The sequence below is a fragment of the Acanthisitta chloris genome, unplaced genomic scaffold, assembly GCF_000695815.1.
Source record: "Acanthisitta chloris isolate BGI_N310 unplaced genomic scaffold, ASM69581v1 scaffold16982, whole genome shotgun sequence".
NCBI lineage: Eukaryota > Metazoa > Chordata > Aves > Passeriformes > Acanthisittidae > Acanthisitta > Acanthisitta chloris.
This window is the reverse complement of record NW_008658959.1, coordinates 391-12,250: the sequence shown is the minus strand read 5'-3', so window position 1 is coordinate 12,250 and position 11,860 is coordinate 391. Positions and strand designations below refer to the sequence as shown.

General features: G+C 40.0%; 1 protein-coding gene across 1 annotated transcript in view; it reads right to left on the bottom strand.

Annotated features, from left to right (window-relative positions):
• SMC4 (structural maintenance of chromosomes 4) overlaps positions 1-10,069 on the bottom strand; it is a 27,605-nt gene extending 17,536 nt beyond the window's left edge. The window contains exons 1-4 of the mRNA XM_009069212.1: positions 9,913-10,069; positions 8,636-8,814; positions 7,857-8,048; positions 5,914-6,090 (exon numbers count right to left, since the gene is read on the bottom strand). Of these exons, the coding sequence (XP_009067460.1) occupies positions 5,914-6,090; positions 7,857-8,048; positions 8,636-8,814; positions 9,913-10,069 (705 nt within the window). The remainder of the gene's footprint in view (positions 1-5,913; positions 6,091-7,856; positions 8,049-8,635; positions 8,815-9,912) is intronic.
• Between the last annotated feature and the right edge of the window lie 1,791 nt (positions 10,070-11,860).

The window sequence follows — 11,860 nt, the reverse complement described above, 5'->3', positions numbered from 1 at the left end:
AAAGATTCTTAAAAACACTGAAGTCTTAAAAATTAGATGTTCTTTTAAAATACTAAATATTGTTTAAAACACTAAGAATATTTAGTATTTTAAGCTTTTTTAGTGTTTTTAAGGCAAACAGCTTTTCTTCAGAAACTCAGAACACTATTTTATCAGTTTCACTGCAGCATTAGCATATTTTTTATACCATCCAAACTTTTAAGGCTTTTTAACCCCCCACAAAAGGCAGTTAGTTTTCTTATGAAGCCCAAACTCTCCGAGTGCTGGGTGGGCAGCAGCAAACTTCACTGTAATTCACACAGAATCATCTTGTAACTTCTTAATACTGTTAATATGTACATTTAATTTGCTAACTAAATGAACTAAACTAAATTAAATGTATCAGTTTGGTGCTGTATACATAATTCCATTTCATTTAAGTGCTATCTGGATGCTGACAGTGCTCAGAACATCACTGAATTGAGTCTCGTGAAGCATCACAAGATTAATGGTATTGGGCTGTTTGTGATGAGAATTCATAGATACAGATCAAAAGATGTAAACATTATGGATTTGAGGTTAAAATGTTTCAACAATGCTGAAAAAACATCACTTAGAGCTCTAACAGCCACCTCTAACCCAAAGGTCTGCAAAGGATTACACCAGCCATAGCCAAACTCTGTTACTGCTCAGCCTACTGAAGGAAATCCATCTTGGTCAATGCAAATTAAAACCCAATTGCAAGAAGTCACCTGGCATAAGGCAAAATTCTCTTAACAAAACAATAGTAATGCTTAGAACTTATCATCTAGTTTACAGATCACAGTAATATTTCAGTTTCAAAGGGGGAAGCAAGTGGAACGTGGACAACAGATTTTACAAGTGCTTCTACAGAGCTTGTAACACAAGAACTGCTGCAAAACCCAACGGGGAGGGCAATTAGAGGAAAATTAGTAATGAATATTAACAACCAACCTGCCAAGCCCCTTGCAAAGTGCTAGCCTGGAAGTTGTGGAACTCTGACTTTCTGCACCTAACACTTAGTTGCCTCACCAAAGTTTTATTTCCTGGCTACTTTGTGCAAGCAATTTCTTGAGAAAGGCACCATAGTGCATTTTTCTCTTAGAAAAGCCTCATTGGGCAGCGATGTGAGCTGAGTCTTTCCATTCCCTGGATGGAAATGAGTATGCATTGCCCAGCTTCCTCTGTTTTCACCCTCTCTCCCATTGTTAGCTTTTCTCATATGGAACTACATGCCAGTGCTCACACTTGGTTTGCTGGGTTTTCCCCCACTTTATCAGTTTTTAAGCAGGAATACAATAAGGAATGGGAAAAGTCAGGGCTAAATTTGTGTATCTTCCATTTTCCAGACTAGTAATTTCAATTTGATTGTATTTTGACCCATACATATTTTTCCCTCCTCACATACACTTTGACCATGAATTCCAATTCTACATCCATGGCCATTCAGAGACAACCAATACTCCTGTAACTTCATTATTCCCTGGCAAAATGACTATCACACAGCTCTTGCAAGCCACAGCAGCTTGTTTGGGGTCTTTTCCCACCCCAATTCCATGTTATTGCTGCTGTTACTTAATGTTTGCAGTTACAGCTCATTCTTACCCTTCGATTTTACCAGGTGGTGACTGACTATACAGGAGGGGAGGAAGGACCAAACACTCAGTGGTCTGCCTCCCCAGGAAAGTGTTATCAGCTCAGTGGGAAATGAGTCAAAGAATTAATAAATGCACATACACAAATCTGCAATGTCATTACTGTCCAGAGATGAGAAAAAACCTAGAACATTTTGTTTGCAAAAATTCTGCATTCTGGAAATCATTTTAAAGTGGCCTTTGTTGAGCTGTTTGCAGATCTGTCTAATTTTAGAAGCTTTTTTAAGGACATTCTAATGTTTAATACAAAAAACACAAATTAAATTCAAATCTGGAATTCAAGGCAGGAATTGTCAAGCTCAACCTGCAATGTTTGACTTCAGATTATTGATGTGTTTGAATAAACTATGTGGTTATCACTCAATTAGACACTTTCCTGGGGGCAATGCATTTCTCTTCTCCATATTTTTCTGAACAAATTCTACCAGAACAACACTCTCCTTGCTCAGTGCTGATCTCCATCTGTGATCCCAGCAGAGCTTTTCAGTGGTGCTTTCACTACAGTGTTGGTGTCCCATCAGGAACACAGACCCCAACAATTGGGAGACTCTGCCTTATTTCAGAGTGAGAAGGAAATCTGCTCTCCCTCACTTCCTCTCCAATCCACAGGAGAGTGAATCCTACATTATTTCCAGTAAAGAGCAGGTGAAAAACTTGATGGAACTTCCTTTCTGGCAAATATCTTGCCATAGGATAAGACTTAGTTCCAGTTACAAAAATACATCTAAGATCACTGTAGCTGTTTACAGTTGCTTAAGATTACAGGAAACCAGTTTAATTAAGTCTATCCAGTACATTTAAGTGAAACATTACTATGATTAGAATAAAATTCAGTTAAATCAGTTTCACTTTGTTTGAAGTAGCTTCTAAAGTAAACTGAAATCAGCTTAGACATTTGGTCCCATTAATACAAAACTCAGTCAAAGTCTTGTGCCATTTATGATTTCCACAATATTTACTTACAAATTGGCTGGCTGGGAGTTACCTATGGAATTCCACTTTCCTTTTGCAGTTTGTATCACTCTACTTCTTACCTGGACAGCCTTGGAGGCAAACTCAGAGGTGCTGATTTGCTGCCTACAGCCTCTGCCCTCTCCGAGATGCCTAAAACTGACAATTCCTTAAGTGCTTCCCATTTATTTCAGAACTCCTTAGAGGCAAAGCAGGATAAGGCTAAGACTTTTTCCTCACCTCAATGTTAACCTGTTTAGGAGTCACTACAGAGCAAACATACTTACTCTGAGTTTTCCCCAGCCTGGATAGAGCAGAGTTTCAGGCAAATCATTGGATTTGTGGCTCTCTACAGACACCCAAGTCACTGCAGTGGGGCACTAGGTGTGGGGGATAGAAAATCAGCAGCAACATGTTGGATTTTACCTCAGTGCTTAGAAAACTGGTTTAAGTGACAAGCTGCACTTTTTCCTGTTGCAGTCTCAGGCTGTGGCAAGCTCATTAAAAATGCACTGAGTAACTGGCTGTTCCTACAGCACTTAGAACACAGAGCAGTTATTAAAACCATGAGATATAGAGTGCTACAACTTCAGGAGGAGTGTGTCTCTGTTGTGATCCTTTTCAGTGCTGGCAATAGTCCATTGAAACCAGAATAATTGTTAAAGCAGATTTCATCAAACCTCTATTATTTCTTGTATTATTTCAGCAAGTTGATACACAGAATTTGTAATTCTACTACAACTACTCAATCTCATTTTCTGGTTTTCCACAGGTGTTTTTGTAATGTTTCTCACAGAAGTCTTAATTTTCATTTCATCTCACAGTAGTTTGATTTTCATTTTCTTCAGTCTGGCATCAGCAGAAATAACTATATCAAAACTCAGTCTGGCCTAAGCTTTCAACTTTTATCCTAAAAAGCAGCAAAATCAGAAGAAAAAGAGTGAAAAATAGGGGGTAAAGGAAGAAAAAAAAAAATAAAGCAGTCTTCAAAAAGCAAATATTTTCCATTGAGTAATACTAATTGTGCTAAAAAGATAAAATCAAGCATCTAAAGGTGTTGTTACTACATGTAGGACATGTTCTCTTACAACTTCTTTAGTACTAACCAGTGAATGTTCTGTCACACCCTCAAAGCAGCATTTGTAACCCTTAATTAACATTTTTGACCCAAATCTATAGTACAAATGAATTATTTTAATCACACCTTATTGATACAGTAAAAAAAATAAATCAGATTTAGAATTTGTTTTAAATGAGAAATACTTGGTACCAGGTTAAACTTAATTTTGCTGTAAGAAAAGAAGATTAAAAGCCAAATAAATCTGTTAATTATCCCTTTAACTTTAACTTAATTTTAAAAACATTGAGGGGGAAGGGCAAACCTGGTGATAGCAGTTTACAGCTTCAGCCTTCTGCCAGTCTCATTTACTTCTAACTCTGATTTTTCGGGTTTGAGGGTTGAAATTTTTCTGTCATTCTGTCTAAAATATTGCTGCAATTCCCAACTGGAAGTGCTCAATTTGGAATGGTCAAATCAGTGGATTTCACTTTAAAAAGCACAAAACCTGATATGCAAAGACAAAGGACTTTGCCTCAAAGACTAAGAAACAGAAAATCTCAGTGCAGTTTCCTCTGCACAAAGTCTGAAGAGATGGAAAAAATAATGGGGGGAAACCACATTTTATGCCTTAATATTGGCTCCACCTCCCCCTCATTCCGCTTTGTAGGGCTGGAAGCATCAAACTCCAGCTTTTAGGAAAAGTTATGCTCTCCTCATTGCTAACTTCCTGGGAAACAGTTAAAGGGAGAAGAAAACAACTCACATTTTGCAAGGGGGGGGGAAAACGCAATATAAATTCAAAAAGCAGTGCTCCTTCCTAAATATTCCCTTCCTCTGCCCCCAGGACAAGGGAATGCTCTCCACACTGAGCTTTAAGAATCTCTGCACCATCATTTCCATTTAGCTTTATCTTTCACTTTGTATTTCTCCCTTCTAGAAGTGTTGGTAAAATAATACTTGCGAACAAAGTATAGAAAAAAGGTCTACTTCCTATAGTTGTTTTTTTGGAGGTATTTCTTGTTCTGTTTTGAAAGAGAAAATACAGGAATAAAGTGTTGGAGGGAAAAATTAATTGGCATGGAGACTTGAAAACAGAGATATCCTCTTTTTGTGGGTGTAGCTGTGAAAAGGACTGCACAGAAAGGCTTGAGGAAGTGAAGCAAAACACAGCGACACAGCTACACTTTTATTTCAGTTTTTAGAGGGGAACTGGAAGTTCCTTTGACAGAAAAAAGCCTAAAATCAACTCTATTTCTAAAAATTTTCAGACCTTGGGAAGCTCCTGCTGATCACTAATTTTCTAGGCTATGATTCTCCAGAGTCAATTTGGGACCTGGTAGGAACAGTGGTGAAATTACAGGGAATTGAAGAATTAGTTATTCAAATTAATATTTAAATAATTCCATCAAGTATTTCAATTTTTTCAAGTTTTCGGACAATGAGAATTTTGTTCAGTGCCAAACAATTACTTAAAATGTAAATGGAGTTAGTGTGGCTCTCCTCAGCCTGTCTGTAAAACAGCAAACAGGATTTTAAGGTCAAATGTGAATTTAAATGATGTTATATTGACAAACTCAGTGATTATTTTTGCAGTTTGGCCTGCACACTGTAACTTTTAAAAGCAGAGCCTGAATTGGCTCTAAACCTGCCACTCCTTGAGTCCTCTACTTGTTAAACAAGTGTAAACAACAAGTACACTTCAGGCTTTTTTCTTGCACTCAGTTTTGCTGCACAGCTCCTTTTTCCATACTTACTGCTCAGTCAGACCAGGTTGCTGTGTGAGAGCTGTGGGTAACAGTGGAATCCTGGAGACCGAACATGGATGCACTTTTCTCTCAGAACAGCACCAAGTTGCTAAGTCTCTGCCACGCTGAAGCAGCACAATAATATTGGGGTTTAAGGTTTACTTTACTACACCAATATTTACGTGCTGCTAGGGCGGAACGAGGATGACAACTCTTCAGCCATTTCTCAGGAACAGCAATTGCTTCCTCCATTTTTACCATTTCTCAACACTGACAATTTCTCAAGATTTCCATAAAAATTCATATTAGCATCTTCAAGTGTTTCTCTTCCTTAAATTTCTAAAGCAGCAAATAATGATTCGCATCTTGCTTGGATCATGCAAACCATGATGTGCTGCTAGAGGACTTTAAGGCCTCACACAGCACTTCAAACCTAAACAAGATTTTTTTATAACTGCAACTGGAAACAGAACTTGAAATTTGGTTTTATTCATGCACCAACCTGTAAAATTAAGAATCTGTTATGATCCAGGTCAATCCCATGACTTCGCAGGAGAATCCCAACATCTCTGAATGTCGTTTTCTTCCCATCAATGTGGTAGACAGAGGAATTATCTCTATAGGCAGTTCTGGATACATAAAACTTGCTGTTAGGAATGACTTCATAATCATCTCCTTCCTGTTTGTAGGGAACACAAAGCCAGAGGAACAATTACTGTGTCACTGCTTCTCACACTGTATTTACCTCACATTTCACAATTAGGCACTGAAGTTTTCTTATGCTCAGATTTTAAGTCAATTGAGCTCTGAGTTAGAGAAGTGAGAACTGGTTTAAAGCTGCAGCTCAAAAAAGAGAGGAAAAAAAACACCCTTTGAGAACTGGACAAAAAATAGCCCAAATTGTTTCAATTAAATTGCCCTCATCTTATGCCTTTCCTACCCCTAACACAAGCTCTTGCTTTGAAAATCCTGAATTTATTCCCTTTGCCACTGCTGGAAATCACAAAGGGAAAGGCCTACTTCAAATGTAGAGTGGCTGTGCTGTCCCACCCTGGACATTTGGGATCAAAAAGCCCTGAATGACTTTGCTGTTTGCATTCTGAGCTCCTCTGTTACAGAGCTTGGAAAAGGAGTTGCTTTTAGCTGCAACTGTAAAAGATAAAACAGCCAAACATTAAAGATGTGACAAATATGACATCAGCAGCTTCAAAAGATATCTCAGAGTAAACTACAAAGCAGCAACTAAAATAATGCTGGTACTAGGCTTGAAAAAGTTAAAACTGAGGCATGTTACTTGTAAAGGCTTCAGCTAGGCTGCCACTTCCTCAGATTAACCCCCAAGAGCTATCAAGTTGCTCTTTAGGATATGCAGAGGGTTTTTAGATCATAAATTTCTCTTCTAGTTGTTAATATAAAATAAATTAAAAAAGGATAATTTTGAAATTTGGTTATTATAAAACAAAACAGAAGGTGTGTGATTATGTATATTGATTAAAAGAAAAAAAATGTATTTTAAAACAGTTCCCTCAGAGGCTGTAAATACTGGCACTTCATTAACACCATTTCTGAAATTTCAATGTACACTTCCCTCTATTTTGACTGATCCCAAATTTAACAGTTTGGATGTGTACACAAAAATTAGATTTAAATGAAGAGAAAAAAATTCCTCGTAGTGCAGTTGCAATAAAGCAACAGAAAAGGTCTGAAGATTTTATCAACATACGAAGTGACAAGCAAAATAAATATATTTATTTGCCCACAATTTCTATTTCATTCAAACAAAATATCAGCTTCAAAAATATTTAGAGATAGGATGTGAAGTCCTGAATTTTATGAAAAATCTGCTTGAAAATTGCATGTTTACAGTAAAACTAAAGTGTAAATAAGTTTCAGATTCATCATAGATTTCCCTAAATTTAGATAACCTAAAATAGTTTCTAATTGGTTGAAAAAACTTAAATAGGTTTTATTTCTTAATACACATACTGATAAATTTAAGAATCAATTTAATACACACACTGATAAATTGCAGAACAGATAGAACATGTCTAAATCTATAACTAGAACATGTAAAAATATCCTAAAAAAATTTTAGGGGGTCTTTTAATTATAGAAATAAGTTTTATTTATTTGAGGTGAGATGACCAATCTCAAATGATTTCTTAAAACTACTATTACACATTTCTAGATAGCTTCAAACCAGATATGTAACACACCTTAGTCTCACAGAAAATAAAGTATTAGTAGGGATTCTGTTTTTAAGTGCTGAGCTACTCAGAGGATTTTTTCAAGTTAATTAACACTGATGGTTCATATCCCAAAGGTAAACTAATCATGCTACGAAGTTTTCCCCAGCTCCAACTAAAATAACCAAATATTAAGAGTTTTCAAATGCTTAAAGGGAAAAAAAAAAGGCTGCAGTGTTGAGCCTGGCAGGATACATACCTTGTCAATGATCTTTTGGAAGTGAACTTCCACACAACAGCTCTGGACGTCTGTGTGCCCGTCAGAATCATGGATCAGCACTGAGAGTTTTTTGGATCTGATCTTTTGTGCTCGATAGCCAAAGACAAAAAGCAGGGAATCAATGACGTTGGATTTGCCACTGCCATTTGGGCCGATAATACATGAAAAACGCTGCATGGTAAAAGGGAAAGAAGTGATATTCAGAGGGAAATAGCTCCTGGGCACAGCACATCACCCATTTCACTGTGAGCAGTTTGCAAACACAGTGATTCCTCGTGCAGCTGCAGACTGATAGCTCAGGTTTTGCTGCCAGAGGTAAAGCATTACAAGTCACCAAATAAAAAACTCCTCTCGCCTCAGCTTTTTGCACTTGAACTTGTTAACCGAAGGCAGCACTGCCCTGAGCATGTTCACAAGGAAAGTTTCAGGATTAGCCACGTAAGTCTCTTGTGGGCACTAAAATATATTCTCATTTTTCAAACACAGCCCTAAAAGTTCTCCAGCAAACGAAATCAAGAGAAAAATGTGCTTTTTTAAGCTGTGCTGACAAATTAAAATTGCACAGGATCTGAGAGTTGCTGTTAACTGTTTTCTCTGCTGTCTTATAGTGAAAATTTAGAATATTACTATTGAAGTATTTTAAAAACTGAAATACTTTGCAGTTTGAGGTCAGCTCAAATGAAAATACAGGAAGGAATATTAACCCACAGCAAAGCCTTACCTTCATTTAAAAAGTATTAAGGTCAAAGTAAAGATACCTTATGAAAAGGTCCCAAGATTTTCTCCCCTGCATAGGATTTGAAGTTCCGGTTTACAATGTGAGTTATCATGAGCCGAGGAGCACCGGGTTCGTTGGCCATTGCTGGAGGTGGGGGAGGAGGAATACTACCCAAAATCTCTTCTAAACTGCGATTATCAGCCACCTCATCTGAGCCGGCTACAAACCAGCCAAAATAAACAGAAAGATAAAAAAATAACACACTGTAAGCTCTCAATGATTTGACACCTCTGAAAACGTTCAGCCGACACAGCAAACATCATTTCCACACGAGCCAAACCCACACTTTGGCCTGTAATTATTAACAGGAGCTAAGTGGAGCTAAAATTCTTCTTTCCACCAACTTAAAGCTTTTTTAAGAGATACTTAAGATGTATCATCGATGCACTAGTGGATTTGCTCTTTCATTATGTAATTCTGATTCCAGCACACTAACAGCCACTCTGCAATTCCAACAGCTACAACCAGCACAAGAAGTCTCCGAATGCCAAGCAGGCAAAGCTTTTCTAATTAATCGGTGCAAAGGCACATTTGGAGTCACTCTGCAAGACTTGAGGGTGGCTGCCCCAGGCTCTGAGAGCTGCAGTGACAGCACAACTGCTCTGCAGCGACAGGAAGTTTGTTACGAAAACAAAGTGGCCCCCTGGATATCAGCGAGTTGTAAGCAAAGCAGCTTTGCAGCAAGGCACCAGCAACAACTCCTTCACAGAGGTAGCAGTGCCGGACAGCAATTTAAACAGATTAATTTATGTGTCAAAGACCTCCCTCTCCTAACTGCACATCTGGCTACCTAAAAAGTCACACAGCTGCTGCTTTTGCAGCTATTTTCTGCGAAGGCTCAACTCGAGGAACTCGAGAAAATCCACTGCTTGGTGAAAAAGAAAGTCAAATCGTTTTAAGAGTTAAGTAAATAAACTTGACATTTATTCCATCACAAGAAATCCCATACCATTGGCTGAATATAAATTTGAAAACTCCTGCTGCTGTACCACGATCTGAAGAAGAACGTTCCAGATCAGGAATATGAAATAGGCTTCATTAGGAGAAAGTCTACAAATAGCTTTTGCATTTGCACCGGGCCAAACACTAAGCTCTTTCCCCCCCACTTTAAAAGCAGTTGAAACTTGCCAGGAGCTAAGGCTTTCAGCATTCCTTTCTAAAAGGGAAAAGAGCAAATCCCATCTGGAACAGTTGGTGAATTTACTGCTAAGGAGGCACTGTCACCAGGCTCAGTCAGCACCACCACCCCAGACCTACCTTGAGCAGGACGTTCCTCAGGCTGCCTGATGCCTTCGTTTTCCACTTCCACGTCACTGGTGGACTGCTCCAAGGGCTCTCTGCCCTCCCTACGGGCTGCTGTAGAGGTTTTGGTGCTCCTGCTTGGCTTCATCCCTGCTGGCTGTTTCCCTTCCATCCCGAGCAATCAAACTAGCGAAGGTTCTATCTCTTTTGCTAACACAAACAAGAAAACCCATGATCTAAGCATTGAGCTACAACCCTACACATCTGCCCACGTGTTTGACTCATTTAGCAACTACAGACTAGAGGTATTTGGAAGCCAAAACCCCAAACTTGAAACAAAAGCTCAAGATTAGCTCCACAATGATCTATTTTAAGGTACATCACCCCCAAAATAAACCAACAGGCTGACCCTGATCTGTGCACACAGCATCAATCTACCTGCTGGAAACTTAGCTGGACACCCTGAGTGGCTTTGCTCAGAGCCACAGTGAGTGGTGCTGGGGGCAAAAGAGTTAAAAGACATTCAAGTAACTGAGTAGCCATAAGTCTGTACCCTCCTGGAAGAGCTCTTTATACAAGTTTCAGACTTGATATTAATTTTACTTTCAATAATCTGTGCTACATATATTTTTATACACACACACATTTATACATGAATATATAAGTCGATAAACAAAAATAACCGTGCAATTAGAGCAAAGACTTGACCCTTAAACAATCCAAATCACCACACAGCTCACAAAATACAGCACAGCCACTCCTGCCAGTTCTGAGCACTTCACAGAGAAAGCAAAACCAAATACCTTCATCTGGCTGTGATGTTAAAGTTAACTGAGCGAGCAGGAGGCACGACAAAAGCCCATCAGCTGGCACTTAAGCACAGCTCCCCCAAAACGCAGAGAGAAAGCCACCGATGAGAAGAAACGCCGAGTGCAGGAGCAAAACTCTCCCCCAAAGAGCTGAAATTGCAGCAAGTGGCGAAGTGAGTCCGCAGAAAAACAGACATGAGAAAGTTTACTTCTCGCAAGATAAAAAACTGACGTGGTTGGAAAGTCATCTCACAATTGGTGCCAATCATTTGACGTTGTCAGACCTACCCCCAGCCCACACTCATCAGAGTCCTGCGTTCGGGACAATGGGGGGAGGGGGGAGAGAAACGACTCGTTTACAGGCAGTTTGAGCCCGTGCCCTGTTCGGAGGGATCCGCAGTGTCTGTCTCGCACCATTACAGCCTCTCTCAGCACCAGATTTATGGTTTTTGTTTCCCCAAACTGCTCCACTCCAACAGAATTGTGCAATATAGACCTATTTACCTTCCCAACCCTTCCCCCCCCCCCGCCTCGGATACTTCAACAGCACGAACAAGCTTAGCTACTTGACCTCAGCTTTTAAATCGCGATAAATCAGCTGCCACATAGTCTCGAACCGATTTAACAGATTCGTGCCCAGCTCCTCCCCCGAGGCAGCTCAAAGGTGTTGGGGAAAAGCATCTCTTCTCGCTCTCCTGCCAAGGGCCGCTTTTCCTTAGAGAAACGGCAAAAAAACCCAGACCCAGAGACAGAAAAGCTTGTGAACAGCCGATTAGACCTGATAGCGACAACCCCTGTCAGTGAAAATCTTGGGTTGATTTTAAAGCCTAGAGAGACAACTGCAGCCTTGTCATGCTCTGCCCGAGTCCTTAAGGGCTTCCCCGGGAGTTCTCGCTCATCCTCAGAGCAGCAAACAGAGCTGGCGGGAGAAGGGTCCCTGCTCCAAGTAGGTTCGATTCGTGTCCCTCTGTGCTTCCCTGTCCTCCCTGGGTCCCTGGTGCAGGGACAGGCTGTGTCCCGCGGGTGCCCCGAGCACAGGCAGGACGAACCCAACGCGGGCAACAGGCGCTGCCGCCGCTTTTCCTGCCCCGGGACCAGCAGGGAAGGGGGAAATCCAAGCGCGGGGCAGAACCCGCCAACTGCTCAGCACCCCC